The sequence below is a fragment of the Excalfactoria chinensis genome, chromosome 1 (genome assembly GCF_039878825.1).
Source record: "Excalfactoria chinensis isolate bCotChi1 chromosome 1, bCotChi1.hap2, whole genome shotgun sequence".
NCBI lineage: Eukaryota > Metazoa > Chordata > Aves > Galliformes > Phasianidae > Excalfactoria > Excalfactoria chinensis.
Genome location: NC_092825.1, coordinates 130143094 through 130166348, shown reverse-complemented (window position 1 = coordinate 130166348; position 23255 = coordinate 130143094). Strand labels below are relative to the sequence as shown.

The 23255-nt window shown below is 43.7% G+C and overlaps 2 protein-coding genes across 19 annotated transcripts in view; both read left to right on the top strand.

The window, feature by feature from the left end:
* Positions 1-11617, top strand: part of MCF2L (MCF.2 cell line derived transforming sequence like) — a 143174-nt gene extending 131557 nt beyond the window's left edge. For 6 of the 18 annotated variants that reach the window (XM_072341194.1, XM_072341225.1, XM_072341235.1 and 3 more), the window contains 13 exons: positions 500-625; positions 1263-1484; positions 2017-2109; positions 2507-2585; positions 2767-2833; positions 4058-4173; positions 4810-4896; positions 5717-5776; positions 6128-6202; positions 8333-8466; positions 9028-9140; positions 9260-9363; positions 9471-11617. In XM_072341194.1, coding sequence (XP_072197295.1) covers positions 500-625; positions 1263-1484; positions 2017-2109; positions 2507-2585; positions 2767-2833; positions 4058-4173; positions 4810-4896; positions 5717-5776; positions 6128-6202; positions 8333-8466; positions 9028-9140; positions 9260-9363; positions 9471-9565 — 1371 coding nt within the window. In that variant the 3' untranslated portion in view covers positions 9566-11617. The remainder of the gene's footprint in view (positions 1-499; positions 626-1262; positions 1485-2016; positions 2110-2506; positions 2586-2766; positions 2834-4057; positions 4174-4809; positions 4897-5716; positions 5777-6127; positions 6203-8332; positions 8467-9027; positions 9141-9259; positions 9364-9470) is intronic. The other 12 variants (XM_072341244.1, XM_072341279.1, XM_072341319.1 and 9 more) reach the window with 3 other exon arrangements.
* A 2845-nt stretch (positions 11618-14462) lies between these two features.
* On the top strand, positions 14463-22544 carry F7 (coagulation factor VII). The gene is made up of 8 exons (XM_072349783.1): positions 14463-14532; positions 17232-17392; positions 17975-17999; positions 18093-18206; positions 18662-18802; positions 20975-21081; positions 21549-21669; positions 21842-22544. The coding sequence occupies exons 1-8, from the start codon at positions 14463-14465 to the stop codon at positions 22381-22383; spliced, it is 1281 nt and encodes a 426-aa protein (XP_072205884.1). The 3' UTR covers positions 22384-22544.
* Positions 22545-23255: the final 711 nt, after the last annotated feature.

Sequence of the window (23255 nt, the reverse complement as noted above, 5' to 3'; positions counted from 1 at the left end):
TATCCAGATCAAATGAGAAGATACAGCTTCCCTAATAAGTGTTTTTGAGAAGGAGGACTTTTTAAGATGTTTAAGTGGTGTTCTACATAGTATGTTTAGGTCCTCAGCTAGCATCCCAGACCTTACATTAATTCAAGTAATAGATGCAATTTGCTTATGTTTTCACGTTTATATTCCTTAAATGCAACAAAGGATGACATTGGGACTTTGCTTTTGTTTTCAGCAATTGTGTTGAAAAATGCTTGCTAACTCAGACTTGTAAATTTCTTAGGTTGTGCTTATAAAAGGTTTAGGAGGATCAGGAGATTGATTAGCAGCAGATATGAGGTAAAACTTGGGTTCTTTTCAGTTAGAGCTAGTACTTAGTCCACTAGATTATACAGTGTAAACTTCACTGGATAACGTTAAAAATGTAGGCCAAATTTGGTGTTAAAATTAAAATAATCCTTGTTACTGCTGTTTGCAAAGCTAAGGGTGTTGTCTTTCCTTGCCTGCTCAGGAAATGCTGAAGTACAGTAAGAACTGTGAAGGTGCTGAAGATCTCCAGGAGGCATTAAACTCTATATTGGGTATTCTCAAAGCAGTCAATGATTCTATGCACCAGATAGCCATCACAGGCTATGATGTGAGTAACAATATATTGTTTTTTAGGTACCTACATACAGCATATTCCCTATTGCGTATTAATAACGAGAAGAATGTTCTACAAAATACATCTTTAAACTGCATTATATAATGAAAACATTGGAAAGCTGATCTCTCTTTTCTGAGGTTTTCCTGCTATGAATATTTTCCTCTGTCTGCTCAAGTTTTCTTTCCTCGATCTACTTGACACCAAGTTGGAAACAGAAAATTGTCCTGAACAGTCTGGCTACTGCCAAATGGGAGTAACCATCAAGTTCTTTGTATCCGTGCTTAAAACTACATCTAAAACTTCCAGGAAAAGAAAACAAACAGACAGATAAATATAAGGAGCTTTGCAGTAGGCACTTGAAAAAACAGATACGTGTTGCACCACCTCTTTTTTTCTGTGTGGATCTATGTTTTGCCATTGTTACTCTTGACTGTAAAATTGTGGCTGAACAGCATAGGAAAGAGAATATTAAACACTAACTGTATTTTCATTATCTTTCCAAATTCAACATATACACTGATGTGAGAGATTAATTGGAATGACGGAACTTGTAACGACCTGTTCAGAGTATGTGTTACAGTCAGATGTTACCTCTTTGTAGTTATAAATACCTCTTTCTCTGTTCTAGGGAAACCTGAATGAGCTGGGCAAGCTTCTAATGCAGGGATCCTTCAATGTCTGGACTGATCATAAAAAGGGTCACTCAAAGGTGAAAGATTTGGCACGCTTCAAGCCAATGCAGCGACACCTGTTCCTCCATGAGAAAGCAGTGCTGTTCTGTAAAAAGCGAGAAGAAAACGGAGAGGGATATGAGAAGGCACCTTCTTATAGCTATAAGCACTCCTTAAATGTAAGGCACTCAGCAGTCCAGGAAGGTAGCGATACTAAGGGCTTAGCTGCAGTAATACGCTTCTTTATTGTTGTCCCGTTGCAGTTTTTCACTGTAAGCTTTGCTCTTTCAGGCAAGTGTAGCTGTTAACTGCAAGTCTGTGTCGCTTTGTGCTGATGGAGTCAGGGGGGTAAATTCTCCTTTGCAAATGTTTGAACCATGCTAGCCTAGCTGGATGGCAGCTGCATTAATGTAACAGTGGGTAGTATAAAATAGACATAAGATTTGTCACTCTGGTTCTAAGAGACAGTATGAGTCAGTCTTAATGTAATGAACCTAAACATTTCTTCCCTCTGTGGTAGCCACGCTGACATACTGCATTGGAGGCCTTATGTCCAACATGAAGATCATGTGCTTTCTTTTCTATGAGTGTGAAACCAAACGTGGTTTTGTTTGTCGTAAGGCGGTTACCAAAGAATAATGTTAGCATTCTGCTTCTATCGTCATCTGTATTGTAATCTGATAGGTCAGCAGCTGCCCTTTTTGCTTCCAGATGGCAGCAGTTGGAATAACAGAAAATGTCAAAGGAGATGCAAAAAAATTTGAAATCTGGTATAATGCAAGAGAAGAAGTTTACATCATACAGGTAACAGTATGCAAATACCTTTAAAATAATAACAATTAAAAACAATAATTAAATTAAAAACTGGGGGGGGGGGGGGGCGAGGATGGAATTCTAAACCTAACAAGATCTATCTTGGCTTTTTTCTTCCCTTTGTTTTTAATCATATTTTACAATACCCATGCATTGTGTATGCATATTGCATACACCATTGCTATTGTTTTAAATGGAACAGCAGATTTTTGGGAGCCAGGGTAAGACTGTGACACGTGCACAGCTTTATCCTCTGGTTTCTGCTTACTGAGGGGCTGGAGAGAGGATCTGGCTGTTTCTCTTGAAAAGTTCCTCTGAGGTTGTGCTTCAGCTTGCAGCTTTTTTGTATGCTTGATGTCTGATCATCTTTTAATTTTGTTCTGGGTAGGCACCAACTCCTGAAGTTAAAGCTACTTGGGTTAATGAAATAAGAAAAGTGCTGACTAGTCAACTGCAGGCATGCAGAGGTAAAATATTTTTTATGTGCATACACACACACACACACACACACACACACACATATATATATATATATATATTTAAATCTCTTTTCTCTTTCAACTTAAAAATCTGTTCACCGCTGCATTTGACTGCAGGAATGAAAAGATTAAAACAAATCAGCTGAATGGTTCTTTCTCTCCATTACAGAAGCCAGTCAGCATAGGACACTTGAACATACTCAGAGTTTACCTCTACCAGCATCGTCTTGTACAAGGTAAGTAAGTTAGTCGTCAGATCAGCCCAGTATACTAATGCATTCACTTTGCAATCTTTATTACTCCTATTCCTCAATACTGACACTTACATTTTAGGGTTTTTTAGGTCTTTCTTTAGTATAAAGCTGTAAAAGTTGGGCTTTACATACATCTCCAGAACTGTTAAGCTGAGCAACAGAGGCATGGGCTTTGCAGATAAGTAATCTTCTGTGCCAGCCATAATCCTGGTGGTACTATGATTCTGTTGAACAGTCAGTTATATACTTACCTCCCAGGTAAGAGAGTTATGTACAGCAGCCTTCTCCTTTTTCCTCTGTTCTTTTCCATCACTTAAATTATTTTTCTTCAATATTGATGTCATTTTTCTTTTTGTCCTTTACGGAGCATTCTTTTCTATTTCTCATTGCTTTTTTCCTCCAGCTTTCTTACTGAGTGATGTATTCGTTCCTTCAGTGTCTAAGTTTGGAGTCAAGCTTTTCTTTATTATCCTGTGCTTCATCCTTCACCTTGCCAACCTATATATGTGCAGTCTTTTGCTCTCCCCTGCTGTTCTGCCCTTCTCTGACCTCAGCTACTCGCTTTTTTCTTTGCCTGTATTGTCTGACCTTCACCCATACATTTATACACTCGTATCTTTAGAAATTGCTGTGTGCTCAAATATGTATAAGTAGCTCTTGGTCCTGCATGTTCTGTGTGCCTAGTTATTTACAGAGAACTTCCCAGATATGTAACATTTGTAGGGTGTCTCTCATTTCCATTTGCCATCAGAGGTGCAATGGGAATCCAAGTGCGTATTCAGCTTATCATATCTGTTCATGGCTTTATCTGTTTCCTGTGCTAAGAGCATCTGAGATGCAGTTTATTCTTTTTCCTTCCCCTTTTATTTGCTTTTTCTGGAATGTGTGTCTGTAGTTAAGACTGTGAGAGGAAGTTGTCCTGAGTTGACTTTTTAGTAGTTCCCAACTGCCATGCTACATTTCCAGTCAAAACTGACACCTTTCTCCTCTATATGTGCCCATGGTCTTTCTATGCAGTCACTAATGTGCATAGCTACAACCTTGGAAGCTATGAACTAAGTAGTTAAGAAATGGTTTTCAGCCTATGTATCTGTATATAAAAGATCTGTGTGTCAAGGGCAATCCGTGAGTAAAGGTTATCACCTTCGTTCAGATCCTAATTTGCTGGAGATGGATTGGTTGTCTTAATTTTCTTCCAATAAACAGTCCTTCGAGGAACAACATCAGAAACATGAAAAAAATGGATGAGAGAAAAGCTGATCTCACAAGTCTAGAAGGTTATGTCACCACAGTAGCACCAAAGTACCCCGAGAAAGGCAAAGGTGAGTTTGGACATATATACTGTCATCTTTAGATGTGAAAAGCATGCTTGCACTGCAGATGCACAGCAGATCCACCGGCATGGTAGCCATGGTAGTACAGGCAAATGCAATGTTACACTTGAAAGAGCAGAACTTTGCTGCTTGCAGCCCCCAAGGCATCCCACCCACAATATGCTGCATGTGCTGTGTGAACATGCCAGTCTGATCTGCCCTTGCCTCAGAGTTTGTGCTCTACTCTGTGTGGACAGGCCCAAAGCCATGCTACTGAAAGGATAGTACCAGGGAGATGGGAACTGTGGGTTATCAGGTCTTAAACTGCAGTATGCCTTCTCTTAGAGCTGCCTGGTTTCTCAGGTTTTACTTGTTACGGATAAATTTGTTAGCATTACCTGTTTTAAAGAATATTTTTTCACCTTGAGTTTTGGTTTATATCCCTGAGTCAATTTACTGGACTAGTGGAAATCCCCCTATACAAATAAGAACAACTGGACTCTTGTGTTCTTCTACTAGACTTGGACATTCAGTTGTTCTTTCTCACTCTGGTTCCTTGGCAGGGCTGTGAATCATTTTTTTTGCCTCACCTCAACCTTTTCATGGCCTTTTCCCTTTTCTCTGTTTCTTTCTTTTCCTTTGTAGACGACACTAGCTCTACCTCAGAATGCTCTGTACTGTCAAAGAAGCGCTTTACGCTTCAGGGCTTTACTAACCTCAAAAGTCAGAAAGGTAATTTAAAGAGGAAAAAAATAGCTAGATGTTCTTTATGTAAGGTTATAATTGAATCATCATAGTGCGTGTGTGTGTGGTGTAACAGGCTCGTGTATACTTTTTCAATATGTATATTAGCAGGTCCTCCCAAGCTAGGTTCCTCAATCATAGACCATGACAGGGAGATTTTGAGAGAAATTGGCTCCACTGCTAGGGAGAGGGTGATGAGCCCAGAAAAGAAGAGCTGTTGGGGATGCAAGGGAAGGAATGCAGTTTCCAGTGTCTCCAGTCCCAGTATTGTGGCTTAGGAAAGAGTTTATAGGGCCCCATTCTTGTAGGAACCCAGAGGAAGTTTCCTTCAAATGAAATGCCTGGCCTGCTTCTAGCTTCAGTGGATCTGCCCCAAATGTACCCATACTTGGCAAGAATGAATCAAGGTTTTGCTAGAGTATTTCTATCTATAAAGCATGACCTTAACAAAATATATGACAAGGTTGTTTGGCTAGATGCAGAAGTACATAAGAACTTCTTTATGCTTCTGGAAGTTGTCTTCTTTCTAAAACAGGCAATAGGTGTCTGCGATCTCTCTTGCTTCCTCTTGCCAAGTAATTACATGGGTAAATTCACTTCTTGCTTTGAATGTCTATCTTTGAACAGTCGGAATGGCACTATGATGATCACACTTGTTCAAGTGCATGATTATTTTTTTCAAGCATCTTTTCAGTATGCCTTTTAAAACTCAATTACCTTTGAGTTCTTCCTGGAGAGATTGACCCTTCAGGGCTGTGTATCTGATAGCAATGAGGTGAGCACTAATATCCCATGCTTGCCTTGACAGAAGCTCCATCTTCTACTGCTAAAAGCCAGACACTGCCAATGATCCTTCTTACAGGACCAGGTATTGCTGTAGCACTAGATTGGTATAAAAGCAATTGTTTAAATTGGTAATGTTTGCCTAAAATTGAAATTAATTGTATTCACTTGAAAGCATCTGTAAACTTTTTGAAATGAATTAGGCATTATCTGTTACCATAAAGCAATTTGTCAATTTATCTTCAAAAAAAATATTTATGTGAATAATTAACTTCTGTAATTGAGCAATGGTATCTCAAGTTAGAGCGATTTCAGAAATCTATTTGTTTTCCAGTGTAAACTCAAAGGTATTTAGCATGCAATCCACCTCGTCTCTTTTTTTCCAGTTCTTCAATATCTCTCTTCTGTGTTTTTTTGCCTATTCATCCTCCTGCAGCTTCTCCTACCAGTCCTGACAAAAAAGCTAAACGGCACGAAGTAGTGAGTGATCCAACTCCTTTTGGTGTAAGAGGTAGTGTGTTACCACATCTTATAATCCACAAATATCCACATACCCCTGAAAGCAATTTTCAGCATCCTTTTAACTCCAGATGCTGTAGCTGAACCATAGCAGTGTTTGCCTCCTGTCCTCCCAACCCACAGCTAAGCAATGAACATAAAGCATTTCAGTCAGATGACCCCTTCCTGACTAGCAAGGCTTATTGACAAAGGCTTCAGTACAAATCCTTGAGATCAAGTAACTAAAGAATACATGGCAAGTATTTCCTCTCTTCTTGGCTGTCTTCCCGTGGCCATCTCTTAGAGAATATTATTCTAAAGATTAAGCTGTTTTGAGCCCTGCCTTCCTCCTCTTCTCTAGGTTTTCACAGCCATTAATCTTTTCCTCACCTGTGGAGATGATGCTGTTTTTGCTGCTGTGCTGGAGAAACTTTGTGCAGCACAACTCAGTGTTTGAGCGGGAAGCAGTGTGATCCCAGGGCAGACACCCACAGAAACTCTGTATTTAGTAATTCCTTCTTTCTGTCTCTTCTGATATCTTTTCTGATGTTTTAGTTTCTTCCTCAAGGACTCAAACTGGGATGAGCAGGCAGTAGGCTCAGCTATTTCAGGGTGAGGCTGCGCCAGGTGCTGCTCTCAGCTTCACAGTGTAGAGTACGTTGTTTCTCTCACTCCTTTCCCTTCATGGCAGCATCAAACCTTCTCACATCCCCATGAGCTCAAGAAAAATGAATTAGTGACAAAATCATATATTGGAGATGGATCGTAAACAAACCAGCGAGCTGGTTTCTGAAGAGAAGCAACTCGTGATTTCTCATGTTTCCTGGCACCATGAAACCTAAGCTTGATCATTTCTCCATAGCTTTTACTCTTTGTAGGACTCCGCCATTTCCTTATGTTTCCTGCCTTTATAGGGAGCTCTGCTAGGATGTGTGTTTCCAAAGAAATTTGCATGGAATACAGCAGGAATTTATTACTCAGTTTCTTCACAGATGTCATTCTTGACCTTGGACAGGGCCAAATGGGTCAGCACTTCTGGCCTTGTGCAGGGCATCCAGCAGCGCAGGCGAGGTAAAAGACCTGCTTGGTTTGGCATGCTCTGAGTGTGCTTTCTTGGATTGCTTTGACTTCACTCTGACAATACACTGTTTTAGCCTTAATGCACCTGGCATGAGCAGCTGGGTGGCGAATGTTAAGCGTACTGAAAAGGGAAAATGCAGATGCTCTCCCACCTTAACTCATAGTTAGCTAAAGGCTGGGAGGTTTTCCTTTCTCCTTTTGATCTTTTTCATTGAGTTTTCTTTCAGTTACTATCTGGCTTGAACTGAAACATTACTTGGAACTATTTATTTGTCCTTTTTATTCTGACTTGTTCATTATAAGCACAGCACATGTATTAGCAGCTGCTTGCCTCAGTGAGAAGCATTCTGCTAGTGAAAATTACTGTAGCTTAATCTGGAAAAGGATTTTATGAGCATTGGTTGTGATCCAGCCTCAGAAATACACGAAATGCTTCACCCTTAGAGAGAAAAGCGAACACTTGACCGTAAGTGACAGGCGGCAGATTGTTCTTGTGTTTCTTGGTGCTGTGACTTAACACTGAGATGATTCAGCACGGTAAAGTGTCCTTGTGTCAGCCTGAATGCACTTACCTGACAATGCAGTTCATAACGTGAAGTGCAGAGTGCCTGTAACTCCTGCTGAGTTCTTTGACAGATGCAAGTGCTCATTAGAATGCTCATCTATCCCTCATTCCAACCTGGTTAGGTTGTCTTAGGTGACTGTCCTTTTCCCACAAAACACACTCTCGTATCCTTTATGGCCTCCCTAGAGGAAGAGCATCTTCCATCACTGAACTTGTGTAAGGCAAAAAAAAAGCTGCTTTTTTGGTTGGGAATTTGCTTTGTTTCCATCTCCATAAATCCAAAGGGCCAAATTCACTGCTGTGTATCACCAGAGACCTGCTTAGCCTCGTGGGAACCTTTTGCTAGCTGTGAATTTCACCTAGTGGCTGTAGTAACTTCCCCCTGTCAAGATTTCCTCCTGTTATTTTGATCATTGGTGTGACTGTCAGGGGAAGAACACTTATCCCACTCAGTGTTACGCTGCTGAAACATTAACTGTTGGCTGTTTGTTCACCAAGGTTGGGCTAAAACATCTCATTCTCTTGATGCATCTGAAGAAAATGATGGCTGGTCCAGTGCTGAGGAGCCGCTGAATTCATCGGATGCAGAAGAAGACGGAGGAGGAGGTGGAGGGGGGAATGAGATGAAGCTGGTAACAAGAAATGCTTTCTTACTGAGCTAAGCAAACATTACTGAGTAGTGTGAAAGTATGTAGGAATGCCTCTGATACTTGTGGGAAGGAAAGTGTCTGCTTTGAAACTGTCAGCTGAGCAGAATTCCTGGGGCAGTGGGAAATGTCTCACTTCTTAAATCAGCCCTGTATTGTAGGAAAGGTGACTTCATGTACCTGTAGACCAGCTTATGCCATAGTCAAGCAATGACAAGCTCAGCTACTACATCACTTACATCATGTCACGAATTCTCTAGTTCATTTTTTACCTCTTGGCATTTTTTTCTTTTTTTTGGTAGAGATTTTACTTATTGTAACAGAATGTTTTTCAGGGTGTGAGAATTCATATGCTGAATTCACACATAATTGAACAGCAAAGTCTTGCTGCCCCTCAGAAGGCACATGTGCGCTCTCTTCAATGTGTACGTGCATGAGAAGGAGAAAGCAGGGAAAAGTGTTCTGTCTTTTGTAACAAAAGCTGCAATATACTTTGAAGTACCCGATAGAAATAATTTGTTTGTCTTTTTCCCTTTGTGCATTCAGACTCCTGGTAAATATACAGTTGTGACTGATTATGAGAAAGGAGTTTCTGAAGAATTTGCAGTGAAAGGTGGAGATGTAGTTCAACTGATTCGTGAAGGAGAGGATGGACTTTGGTAAGCAGATCTGTTTGGAACCTTCATACACAGAACTGTGTGTGGAAGGCAGGTGCTGAGTGCAGAACTTTTAAAGGCAGCAAATTGAAGCAGTTTGGCGTCTGTTTTTGTTTTTATAGGTATGTGAAGAATCTGACCACTGGTAGAGAAGGTTGGATCCCAGCAAACAATCTGCTGATGCTCATAGGCAATTCAAAATCAGCTCAGTCTCTGAGCAGCTCTGGTAGGCTACTTACTATAAATTGTTGTTTATCTGAAGATTCCTATGATGGGAGAAAGCTGTGGAAAAACGGCAACCATATTTCTTATGATTTTTCTCTTCTTTCCCAGAATCAGGCACTGCTTCCAGCACTTTGAGCACATCATCAAGTTGCAGTGATAGCTGCAATGCCAGCAGCACCAGCTTCTCGGACATTAAGGGCTAACATGATATTTTTACCCCACCTCCACAGAAAGTAAACCTGGACTTTGAGCCCAATATCTAAAATTTGAGATGGCCGTCTGGTTTTCTCTGTCTTCTCTGATGATTTTCAGAGATTTCTCACAGAAGATCCTGGTGAAAAGTGCGTTGAATGTGAAGTTGTAAATAAAAACTAAACGATTTGAAATAGGGTATTGTAGAGGCTTCTCTGAAGTTTGAAGCTGTGGAGGTGTTGGCATAAAACACGTTTTCCCATTGATATACAATCAGGTTTCTGCAGAACTGTATCATTTCATAACATCCGGAATCTGAATGAGAGCAAACAATGTGCTGAGTGCTGAATCCTTGCCGTAAGCTAATAGCGTAGCAATCGCTGTACAGGATAGATATGAGGAGAATAAATCAGAGTTTAGTTTCTCCTCCCCAAAATACCCATTGTCCCCAGATGTACCTCAATCAGGGCAGTCAATGGGATGCCTACAGCCAGCAGGATGTAAGTTTGGCGAGCCATTTCTCTTGGGTCCTCAGGATACTCTTCTGCATCTTGGAGATGGATGCAGAAATGACCAATGCACTGATCATAACAGCATCAGAACAGGAAATCATTTTATCATTTCCAACCTTATAATAATTCATGCAATGGAATAGCTGGGTTTTTTGTTGTATTTTTATTTTATTTTTTGAAATATTTTGGCCTCACAACCAATCTCTTCACCAAGATCTGTGTTTACATAGCCTTGGCAACTTAGTAGTATCTTCTTCCTTACACAGGTGCACAATGAAACACAAATGTTCTTATTCACTGGATGATTTCTCAGTAACCTAATTTCATGGTTACCTTCGGTTCTAACACTTAGCATGCAGTTATAGGCAAAGAAAACTATGGTGAGTTCACTATGGGCCAAGAACATATCTTCAGGTATACCTAAAAGGGTGAGAAACCAGACACTTCTAGTCAGTGGTGTTTGTTACAGACTTAAGAGAGAGGAATGACATGACTTTTCATAAAGCAAAACGTGGGTGAAAAATCATCTTTATTAGTGTCATGTAAGCCAGCGTTAGGAACTTTCACCTTGTTTCTGGTCTTTGCACTTTGTCCTTACAAACAGTACAGAATTGTGTGCATGTTAGAAATGTATTCACTCCCCTATGCCTTTCAAATGTTCTTATTTATGAAAATAGGCTTTTATCTGACTTGTATGCCATATTACTTAAAAGTATCACGGACTTGATGAGCAACATTTTTTCAATGTCAGTCAGAACTACTATTAATTATCGGACCCTCTTTCTGATGGCTGAGCCCAGAAGTCTATCTTTGTGCTGGAAATTCAGATATTAGAGCCGCAGCTTAGGAAATTGAGGGAGAAAGATTCTAAATGATTGATCTTGGTCCTGAGCTGCAAAAGTAACCCTACCCAAATGCAATCAAAAAGCAGCTGACTGTGGTCACTACAAATTGATACACATCTATACTTGCACATCGATGCACGTGTGTATGTGCATGTATGTGCCTGTGTATGTGTGTGTGTAGATATGTAAATGTGTACATATGCTGTATCAATGTAAAGGATGTATTTATAGTCTTCATGCTGCTGAATGTGTCACTTTACAATTCATACACACTTAGGTTTCTTGCAATATAAATGCAGACCAGGGTTTTACTTCAGACATCTTTTCCAACACATACATCCTCCGGTCTTTTAATTATCCCATATGATACTGTGCTGATCAGGAATACTTAGGCTGATATTTAACAATGAGATGGCAGCATGAAATTCAGCTTACCCTCATCTTTGTAAGTTATTTTGTAAATTCTGTAACATAATTTACCTGTGTATTGTTGTCATTGCTTGGATAAGACTGTCCTTTCATTTCTCACTGCGGTTCATTTGCGTTACTTCAATGGTTTTCTCCACATCATGGCACTTTAATAGATTTCCTTTTTTTTGTTGTTGTTTTTAAACTGCTGTTGTGATTTAGAGGTTCAGAGTTGGAGGTCTCTATTGTAATTATGAAGTTTTGAATAAATGCCAGCACTTCTTGCTGAATGCCTTTATATAGACACGCTCCGTGCTTTATTTTTGTATCATGGTCCAATAGTTGCTTATGGGCATCATACATCTATCTTTCAAGAGAGTACTGCACACACTCCTCTTGGCTGTGTGGCATCAGTGGAACAGGTTGAAGGCAGGTATCTGGCCGCCACTGAAGCTAAGTGAGAAAGGAGAAACTGGATGTATCCATGTCTCATGCAATGAGGAAGGTGCTTGTATGTTCATGTATTAATGGCTTAAAGGATCACCATGCCACGGTAGGAGGTGATTTGGGCTAAGGACTGCACCATCCAACTAAGTTCTCACTGGGATTTGGTTGCTTTTGTCTACTTCTGTTAATGTAGCGGCCACCTCTGTAGGAAGGTACATTTCTTTCTAATTCTGTTGACAAATATTTCCTATCATAAACACTGTGGGTTCATCCTGGGTTCTGTATATCTTGGATCGCCAGCTTGAAGTTGGAGCACAGACTTTACTTGCCAGCTGCCAGCCACAGTTCAATGAGCTCTCCCTGTTTCCTTCCTGGGCTCACACTTGAGGTGGAGGGGAGTTATTTCTCCCTCTTTTGTGACCCCTTCTAGCAGTTTTTGGCTGGATCCGCTCCCAAAACCAAACCAATCTCCTCCTGCACATTTGCTCCTGGGGCTGGGCAGCCTGTGTTGGGTCACTGCTGTCCCCGTGCCAAGGAGTTCCCTTGGCTTTTCAAATCAAGAGGCTGAGCTGCCACCTGGACCAAGGAGATCTGTGAGGGGCTCTCTCAGGGCTCTGTGACTCTGAGCTGCAGGGGGGCAAGCCAAAGCCCAGTGCCCATGAGTCCAAGACCCTATAACAGGATTGGGTCTATCGGTAAAGAAGAAATGTTGTGTTACAACACACCTGTGGCATTTGTATCTACCCTGAGGATTGCTGCAGTTACTGCTGCCTGTACCAGCAGATGGTGGTAGAAAATCAAGGATGGATGTTTGTGTTTCTGTTTTAAAGGGTTTTAACTGAGGCGAGTCAGTTTGGTGCTGGAATAGCCATCCATAACAAAACAAGCAAACAAACAAAAGCCTCTAAGCTTTTATCATGTCTCCATCTTCTGTGCTGTCCCTGTGAGATAACACTGCACACAGGCATAGAGCTCAAGCAGATGGGCACATGGTCCTCTTCTGGAAAGAAATTCCTCCTTTGCACTCTAAAAAGGGAATGATTTGCTTTAAAATGGCATAATATTCATAGGTTTACAGGTTAGTGCAACAGAAACGGGAATTACTGACTCACCCACTCAAGCCATCTCAGAGTCTATTTCTGATACAGAACTGTGTTGAGCTTTTTTACTTAAATTATCTCCGGGTGCAAATATCAGTGTGAGACAAAGAAGAAAGGCACGCTCTAAGGCACCTATTCATCATGTCTTCCAGATCCACATCCAAATGCCTTAAATCATATTTTCTGAGCAGCGGGTCTCCAACCCGATTCTAGTAGTACTGACAGGCAGCAAGACTGTTTGTTTTAACGTGTGCTTACTTTTAGTTGGATGATGGATTATTTTCCTTGGAAATGCTCAGAAACTACAAGCCAAAGCTGAAGCCTCCACTGAGGTTTATTGAGTGGGACACCAGGGTGATTCTCAAGGACTACAGCAAAACCACTCATGAAGATCAGCCACGAAGGGAGTGTGAGGGATCTGCTGAGCTTTGGGGTGAGGCCTGTGTGAAACTAGTGAGGGCTGTAACAAAGACCTGAAGTCCAGATGGTTCCCCAGTGATGCTCTGTTACAGGCATGGGTATCCTTGCCACCCCGATGACATCCCATTGCAGGAATTTTCCTGGAAAAAGGACTATCACCATGTGGACCGACTTGGGCTTTCCTTTGGCTCTGCAATAACAGTGGCTTTTTGCTGTATTCAAACAATAAGACTGAAATCTCCCATGCTTATGGGCAGCCAACAGAAGAAGAAAGGAGCACTGCTTCAGCCACAGGGCAGCAGAGGAGCAGACCAGCCAGCTGTGGTGATGCTGCTGTGGCATAGGGCCCAGCCACACGGACATCACTCAGGTGGTGGCAGGGACCAGGCTGGGCCTCAGGCAAGGTGGCAAGTGGTGTTCACATTGACAGAGATGCAACCTTCCCCAAGGATGCTCCTCAGGAAAGCAGGTCTCAGAGCGGGATGCCTGCTGCATTCACCACCACCAAACATTGGGAACATGTGCCCTGCTCCCAGCTGTAAGGAACCCAGCTGAGCCTGGCAGAGAAGCAGCAGAACAGTCCCTTCCCTGCACACACTGAGGGCAGCCAGGCAAACAAGCTGTTTACCTTGCCGCTATCTCGAGTCAACATTTACCTAAGCTAGTTGTTAGCTCTCCGTTCTGATGCCACTAATTGATTTCCACTAAATCTGAGGGTTGCCTGTTTCCCAGGTAGAATGTTACTTGCAGATCAGCCCCACAAAGCCCTATCGTTGTTCACAAAATGGAACGTGGGTCGGCTCTGAGCTGGTACAGCTTGCCAGGCAACACAGAGCAAACTGGTGTAGGGTTCGTTTTGCTGGTTAATTAGGTTTCCAATGGCGACTGGAAATTGGTGCTGCGGAGCACTGAGAGGTTGTGCCTGGCTCTCTGCAAGGCGGCTGTGGGGCCTGGCCTCTCTAAAGGCTGTGCAAAGGCTATTGCACAGCCTTTACACAACAGCAGTTCCCTATACGGGCAGGCTGCAGGCTGTGCCTCGCGCTTCACCCTAATCATTGCAGTTCCCATGACTCTCCGGCCCCTCCTCTGGCTCCCAGCATTGAAGGCTGAGCCCTTTGGCCCAACAGCCTGCTCTGAAGCGTCAATACGTCAAAGACTCCAGCTTGTGGGGTCAGCATGGTTTCCAGGCAGTGCGTGGCTTTGCTGCTCTGCTTCCCGCTGCTGGTTCCTCCTTCTCTGGAAGCAGGTATGTCACAGGGTATAGCTGCAATAAGCTCACTGGCAGGAGAGCTCTCCACTGTTGCACATAGAAACCTTTGTCCTGCAAGTTATCCTAAGGCTCTTGCTTTTGGTGATGGCAGCAGTGTGTTTGTTCTACCAGCTGAGGGAAACCCCTTCCATGCTCCCGTGTGTCTCTTGCAACCATGTCAGCTGCCCTCACAGGGAGGGCAGCTGGAGTAGCTGTGATGTCTATTATGCTGTGGAACTTTGCAAAGCAGAGAACAGACAGAACACTCAGCTAACAAGAAATGGGAGAGGGGAAGGGAGCTGTGCTTCTGAAGCAGCAAAAGGAAGTGAAGTGGCAGCTCCATGTGTGCCTGATAAACAGCATCTAGATGAACACAGCAGGACCAGTGCTACGTGGTTCTCAGGTGTCTGCCGACCAGGTCTCTCAAATTGTGATGAACGGGGCTGGAAGAAATATGTCGAAGTCTAAAATGTTCCGATGTAAATAAGTAGAGGACATAGAAATGGAAGTGGGAGGGTGTTGCTATCCACACACTTTGCCCGTTGCCCTGTTGGGGTCTGGATGTAGGCTGATATGTATGCAATGTATCTGCAGTGTGAAGTTAAGTATAAGACCTTAAAGAAAGTCATATTGAATGCACACAGCCTGACTCGATCTCAGCAGAACAACCCAGCTGACATTCCTACGATGGACAAATGTTTATGAAAGTCCTGCGACAAATGAGGTATATGATAAATGAGTACTTTAAACCTTCCGAGAACTTTGAAATCATTCGACAAACACCCCCTAGCAGGCAGGAGGCGGCTCCCCTTCCTTGGGGATCCTGCAGTGGACAATGACCTGGCCTGGGGATTGGGCAGGACACAGATAATTGTCCTGAATCTACCCACAGCTGGAGGGGAAATAAATAGTTGCAAACTATTGTAAGTTGTTGTCAATAAGCTCCAGGATTCTCTGCTGACACAGAGGGTGAAAAACAATGCAAAATAAAGTAAGTTCTGCTCCTGGACTTACGCTGTGTATTACACGGAGCAAAAGTACATTGCAGAGTTCTTGTTCGTTGTCCTGTCATGTATCCTGGCACTGAGGAGCAGGTCAGTGTGGTGACAGTGCCATCAACATGCTTCTGTGAGCTGGGAGCAGATGCAGCTCTAGGAAGCGAGTTCTGCTGTGGTGTGTTTGTCCCCAGCACTGTTTCAAAGGAGAGCAGTGCCACACAGGGAGGAGGGCCCCATGGCTGCAGTCTGTGGGACTGGCAGCAGCAGGGAGCCAAGCACAAGCTGCAGCAGGCGATGCAGAGGGCACTGACCTGCCTTCCTGCATACCTCAGTGTAGACGTTTGACAGAAGGAAATAGAGAAGTCTATATTAAAGCACTGTTTCTGTAACTGTGACCAAACAGTGGCAAGCAGATCCCACCTGCAGGTCCAAAGGGCACAAGCAGAGTACCCCACGAGTCAGCTTTGGCTCCAGTCCTGTTTAACATCTTCATTAACTATCCAGGCAATGGGGTAGGGTGCACCCTCAGTAAATTTGCAGATGGCACAGAACTGAGGGGAGCTGCTGATTCAACACAGGGTCATGCTGACATTCAGCGGGACCTTGACAGGTTGGAGAGATGGGCTGATAGGAACCACATGAAGGAAAAACAGCTCCAGGCACCCAGCTGGAAGTCAGCTCTGCAGAAAAGGACCCAGGAGTCCCAGTGGATGCCATGTTGAAAATGAGTCAGCAGCGTGCCCTGCTCAGCATTGGTGAGGCCACATCTGGGCACGTCAGTACAAGAGAGACGTGGATATACTGGAAGGTGTCCGACAGAGGGCCATGAGAATGATTTGGGACTGGAGTGGGAGAGGCTCAATGAGCTCAAACTGCTCAGCCTAGAGAAGAGGTAGCATGGAGGCTCTCATGAATATCTGTCCATAGCCAAAGGGAGAGTGTGCAGAGGATGCAGCCGGGCTCTTTTAAATGGTGCCCAGTGCTAGGACAAGAGGCCATGAGCACAAACTGTAATGCAATGGATCCTTCTGAATACCAGGAGTGCTTCTGCATTGTGTTAGAGAGAGAGAGCACTGACACAGGCTGCCCAGAGGATGTGAGGTCTCCTCCCTGAAGATCTCCAGCAGTTCTGGGCACTCTGCTTAGAAGGCTCTGCAGGAGAAAGGGTGGACCAGAGAGACACAGAGGGCCTGGCCAGCCTTAGCAAGCCTGTGGGTTTGTGAAAGTGTGAAAGGTTTTGAGATAAAAACTATTAAGGAACAGAGTACTGGGAACTTAGGTCTGACTGCCTGACCCACCATAGTGAGTACAGGACAGCTGAGTGTTGCCATACACATCAGTCAGTACTAGATGAATCTAGATAAATGCTTTTCAGCTCCTAGAATTCAAAGAAATGTCATGACACATGTAGAGACCTACTCTATCATGTGTGATGATGCTTTAGGAGTCACTGACATCCAACACTGGGATACTGTGCCATTTTCTCATAAGCTCTGGGCTCTGTGGGATCCAAGTGTTGTCACTTGACATGCCAGGAAGTGCACCAGAGGAAGGAGGCTCTGGAGGCCTGTGTGCATTTCCCAGCTTCTCATAAACAGCTCAGAAAGCAGAAAAGCTTTCAGAGGAAATCCTCCTCCCTGCCCTTTCTTTCTGGAGTGCACAGACATACGACCAACTCAACATGCCACTGTTTTACAGTCTTTTTAAAGCAGGAAGAGGCAAACAGCATTTTTCAAAGGCACAGAAGAGCCAATAGCTTCTTTGAAGAGATAAAGCTGGGGTCACTAGAGCGAGAATGCGTGGAAGAAAAGTGTTCATTTGAGGAAGCAAGAGAGATCTACCGTGATGATGAGAGGACAGTAAGTAACACAGGGCTGGGCAGGTGTGCTCTCTGCTGTAAAAGGGTGTGCTTTGACTCTTCGAATCATGAGGGGAAAAGAAAGTGCCATGTTGGGGGGCAGTGGGAAGGTGGATTCTCCCTAAGCTATCTCAGGCTGCCCAGAGAGGTAGGTAGTGGAGTCTCCTTCTATGAACATATTAAAGACCCGTCTGGACATTTTCCCTCTCAACCCACTGCAGGGAACATGCTTCAGCAGTGGGATTGGAATAGATGATCTCCAGAAGCTCCTCCCAACCCTTCTGGTTCTGGGATTCTGTGACCCTCCAGCCTCCCAGCAATCCCAGGGCTGACAATCCCTTCAGTCACCACATTGTGATGGATAACCTATCAGTGTGCATTACGCTGTGCCCTTATCTTCTGGCATGAAAGTAATATAGAACGTGGAAAATAATATGCAGTATTTTATGGACGTCCTCTTTCATTGATCATGACAGCAAAAGTGGCATTGCTGTGGCAGTTTGCAAGCCATCCTATGCTACAGGGGCCGTAGGGCTTCATCTGAGTGACTTCCTTAATTAAATCTCTCACCTTTTTCTTCCAGCAAGAGTTCTGGCACATCTATTCTGGTAGGAGCACTCCATGCTTCCTCGCAGCTGCAGTGATGCTCCCACTGCCGCCGTTCCTCGCGTGACCCAGGCTGACGCTGCCTGTTTTTGCAGACCCCAACCAATGTGACTCCAACCCCTGTCAGAATGGAGGGAGCTGCAATGACCAGTACCAGGATTATGTCTGCCGCTGTCCTCCAGAGTACGAGGGCAAGAGCTGTGAAATAGGTCAGTGCTGGTGTGGCTTAACAAAACTAAACCATCACTGCTAACTCAAATATATGTATAGGAGTAATCAGTACTGATGGCTTTAACCAGCTGGGCACTGCTTGGCATCAACATAATTCTCATCCTATGATGATTTTGAACCAGCTGAGAGAAAAGAAGGATGGTTTTTTCCTACGCAAGAGCTGAAGTTGCTTTGGCTTAATAGCATAATGCAGTGAGTGAATGAGAGCCAAGCTACACATGCATCCCAAGCACAGCTCTTCCTTCCTTGTCCCTGGAGTTCTTCCTACAGAGCTTTGCCAAGCAGCAGCAGCTTTTGATGCAGTTGTTGTACATAAATCACTGAAACCTGCCTGGCTGCCTCACTTCCCTGTCAGCATTTCAAGCTGTAGTGCAATCGTATTAAGCACCAAAATCCACCTTCAGAAACCTTAATGCTCTTTCTCTGCCTTTAGATGTGGCCGAGAACCTGAAGTGCATTTACGACAACGGCGGCTGTGAGCAATACTGTGCTGACAAGCAGTCTGGAAAACGAGTGTGCTTCTGTGCAGAGGGCTACGCTTTAGCGAGTGATGGTGTGTCCTGCATTCCCCAAGGTAGGATGCCGTGTGCCCCATGCTTAGTCTGAGCCGCCCCTGCGAGAAAACTTTTCAATTGCCTACATTTTAGGAGGTGTCATAAATGTCAGCTCCCCGCTCCTTCTTCTAGGGCAGAGCCTAGAATGGTAGTCTGGGCTTCTGCTGAAGCACCCCAAAGAAGCAGTATGGAAAGCGTGTGCACTGAGCCCACCCTAAAAGCACTGGTGGGATCTGCTGAACCTCTACCTGAGGCAGATGAATTGGGTCTGCAGCCCTCACTGGAAGGGGTTCAATGCATTCAGACTGCATTCCAGGACATCTGCTTGAACGTGGCCCTCATCAGCCAGTGGCCCCTTTGGAGCCCTCCTCTTCTTGTCCCCAGAAGTCCCCTCCTGTGAGACGTGGGGCATTTGACTTCTAACATCCCAACTCCTGGGGCCGAGCCCTTTCTGTTCTCTGGGCAGCATTCACCACTCATCCCATGGACAAGACCTGGGCAGTGGAGGCACAACCCACGGCCAGGTGGGATAAAGAGAGCAGAGCAGCAGTGCCCAGCAATCAGGGTCAGGCTGAGGGGTCTCAGATGAGCAGAGGGGTGTTGCGCCTCATAAGTCAATTAATTTCCTTTTGTTCTAGCTCACACTTGCTGAGAATGCACATGATTATTTTAGGGGCAGTGCTGGTTTACCATTGATCTCCAATCCATGAGAATTTGTGAATACCGACTTTAAAACCGTATTTATTTCAGCACAGGAGTCAAGAGAGGAAGTAGCCTATTAAAACCAGAAGAAGTTCAGAAAATCCATTCTTTTTTTGCTTGTCTTTTTTTTTCCCCCCTATTTAGTAGGACCAACACACTCGGTGTTGCTCTAGGCAATACAGATAGATATTTCTCTCACTCTTCCAACAAGGTAAATGCTGATTGGGACTCCATTAGCACAAGTTCACTGTTTTCCCAATACCTAAGCTGGCACCTAACTCTATTGCAGGTGCCTCCTTCAATTACATTATTAGAGGGGAAAAGGAGGCCCCCAGGGCTGCGCACATAATGGACAGAGCTGCAGGGAGCACGTGCTCAGGGCTAAAGAAGCAGTTCTGAGGGCAGTGCCCTTATACACATGCAGCAATGGAGCATTCATGCGGAGAACTGATAATGACAACCCAGCTCTCAACAACAGCAATTCTATTAAAAAAATTACTGGCAATGTGCTTATCCCTTATAAGCAGATTCTGCAATGCCACGTGATGGGGAAGCTGCTTTTTTGAAAAGCTGAGAGCAAAGAATTTGATATGCCCCATAGGCCTTAAAGTACATCTTTGCCTGCATAAAGAGAGGAAGATGTGCTTGTTGTTACTGCCTTCTTGGAGCCAAAATACCAATATTGCTGACTGCATGCAGCGAGAATGCAGAACTCATGAGGCCTCACCTGCAGTACTGCACCAGGTCTGGGGCCCCCAGCACACGAGGGATGTGGAGCTATTGGAGCAAGTCCAGAGGAGGCAATCAGGATGGTCAGAGTGCTGGAGCACCTCTCCTATAAGGAAAGCCTGAGGGAACTGGGCTTGCTCAGCCTGTGATAAGATGTTATTGAGACCTTCCAGTACTTAAAGGAAGATTATAAACAGAGGGGGCTCCCAAAATGATGCAGTGAGAGCACTTCTCATCAGTGTTATTGCAGAACAATTGCTGGATGTGAGGGATGGTGTGTTACGTTACAGCACAGCTGGCACCCCAAAATTCCAGCAACAGTCTCTTTGCATCTCCTGTGTGAAGGATGTATACAAAACACCATGGTTTCCTCTGCACTGCAGCTCAGATGCAGGTTTGGTCCTTGAGACTCAATTATTGCCAATCTTCACACGCATGCTCAGGCTATAGAAAGACCCCCGACTGATAAGTGCAGTTTGGAAGCATGAAAGATGACCTGAACAAAAGCAAACTTAGAGACATAGCAGAAGTCACGGTGGTGGTATATGAATCCATCAGTGTGAAGCCACATCTGGCTGTTTGCAGACAAAAAATCTACCTGCCTGCTGAGCTGCTTTGGGTGACTTCTGCCACTTCATGCTCCCACACTATGAACCTGTTTTTCAGCTAACACTGAAGATGTTCATAAGAATCAGTCTGTGACAGTTTGCTGTGAATTCAGGGCAATAAAATCACACTTGTTACTCTTTTTCCTTTTTCAGTGAAATACCCTTGTGGAAAAATACCAGTGCTGGCAAAAAAGAATGTGACTGCTCGGGGGAGAATAGTAGGTGGTGTCACCTGTCCTCCAGGTGAATGTCCATGGCAAGTGAGTCTTCCACAAATATTTAACGTTGTCATTGCTGTTTTTTTCATGAAGATATTATCCTATATTCAGTATTTTAAACGTATTACGTTAAAATGCATTGAAAGTGTAAGGTTTGGGCAAATCATCCACACCCAGCAGCTCTACCTGTTTCAATCACGCATCTCAGCCTTGTTCTGAATGCCTACTTTCCTAAGAGTTGAGTAGTAATATAACCTCCTCTGCTTCCCGATCCTTCCTTCGTTAACCATACTGCTAAGAATTCGACCTAGGGATACACTCTTGGCCATAATACAAAGGATCTATGCTTAAAAAATAGAGAAAATGTTGATGGGAAAACTCCTTCCTCCTAAATTCTCTGCAAAATCAGAACAGTATTCTCAAGCACAGTTGTGTACGATGACAGAAAGAAGCAATATAAAACTGGACTCTATTGAGATTCAAGTCAAAAACTTGCTTTCTGTTGGCAGGCCCTTATAATGCAGGATCAGAAAGGGAAGTGTGGTGGTAGTCTGCTCTCGCCAGAGTGGGTGGTGACTGCAGCTCATTGCCTGGATTACACTCATACCAAACAGCTCCGTGTGAGGCTGGGTATGTATCTCCCTTCCCCGTGTTATCAAGCTGTGGTTGTCTTAATTTCTCCTTCTGAGAAACAAGAGTGAAAAGCAAAAAGAGTCAGATTAGAAATCTCCTGCATCCACCCACAAACTCCCAAGGAATCCAGTTTCGGGCCAACATGACCTGCAATCATTAACTTTTCCAGGTGAATACTCAATAAAAGTTGACGAGAAAACTGAGCAAGAAAGTGCAGTTAGCAAGATCATCAGACACGAAGAATACACCAATGGACAAGTCAATCATGACATTGCCCTCCTGAAGCTGGAAACACCCGTGAATCTCACCGATTTCGTGGTGCCAATATGTTTGCCTGAAAAACAGTTTGCAATTTACGAGCTGTCCTCCATTAAGTTCTCAACGGTGAGCGGATGGGGACGGCTACTAGATGGAGGCGCTACTTCTACTTTTCTGATGCGAGTTGATTTGCCACGTGTAAAGACACAAGACTGTAAAAAGCAGGCCAATTTAAACATCACCGAGAATATGTTCTGTGCAGGAGACCTGACTGGCAAAAAAGACTCCTGCAAGGGAGACAGTGGTGGACCTCACGCTACGAAGTACAAGAACACCTGGTTTCTGACTGGGATTGTCAGCTGGGGAAAGGGTTGTGCTGTTGAAGGCAGCTATGGGGTTTACACAAGGGTATCCAGATACATCGACTGGTTGAAGAGGTACATGGGCATGTGAACCAGCAGTGAACCAGAGCATTTCTTTGCCTTCATCCCTCTGTGGAACTTTCATACTGAAGTGTTTCTCTGTTAACTTAGACATGTGGTAAAGGTGATATTGTTCGCAGTTTTAAATGAGCCTAATGCCTGCCTGAATACATAAAATAACTTTGAAATTGTTGTAAACTTGAATGTCTTGTCAAGAGGCCACAGAAAGGCCCTATTAAAGCAGACTCAGAGTCCCTCATTCTTCACCCATTTTCTAGTAATAGAAAAGCTTGGTGCTGAGAAACACTGTTGGTAATATGTTGAGTACACCACGATCCTTCCTTATGCTGCCATCGTGGCTGCTGGTAATCAATGATGTACAGACTTCCTGAGCAAGAAGTTGCATGAGTCTGAGCGGTCATGAATGAACCCATTTGCCATACACATGTGCAATCTCTTTTAAACACATTTACACTTCAGGCTTTCACACTTCCTGTGCTGATAGGTCCTGCAATATAATGAAGCAACAGCAGGGGAAAGAGAAATGGTGTTTCTTTTAGCTTATGGTGAAGAAACTTTCTTTTGCAATTCCAACAGGTAGATTTGAGAGGGAGGAATTGCAGAACATCCTCAAGACAAGAAATCCGGGAGAAGATTAATTCCACATTTATGGGTCTGCTAAGAAAGCTTGATATTAGTCTTCTTGCACTAAATATTACTGCAGCAAGGCTATTAACAATACATTTATAAGTGATGAAGAATACCACAGATTTAATCCTACATTTGCCTTCTCGTATAATTGGGATTCTTTCAAATCATGCTGAATATCAGATTAATCACAAAGGCTTATCAGCATGTAGGACACTCACTGTTGGCTCTGGTCTAGCACTGGGGAAGAACGCT

Coding starts and splice junctions, on each gene's coding strand:
- F7 (XM_072349783.1), top strand. CDS start 14,463: ATGGTTTCCAGGCAGTGCGTGGCTTTGCTGCTCTGCTTCCCGCTGCTG. Junction 21,082..21,548: donor CAGGTGAATGTCCATGGCAA/GTGAGTCTTCCA, acceptor TTCTGTTGGCAG/GCCCTTATAATGCAGGATCA. Junction 21,670..21,841: donor ACAGCTCCGTGTGAGGCTGG/GTATGTATCTCC, acceptor TAACTTTTCCAG/GTGAATACTCAATAAAAGTT.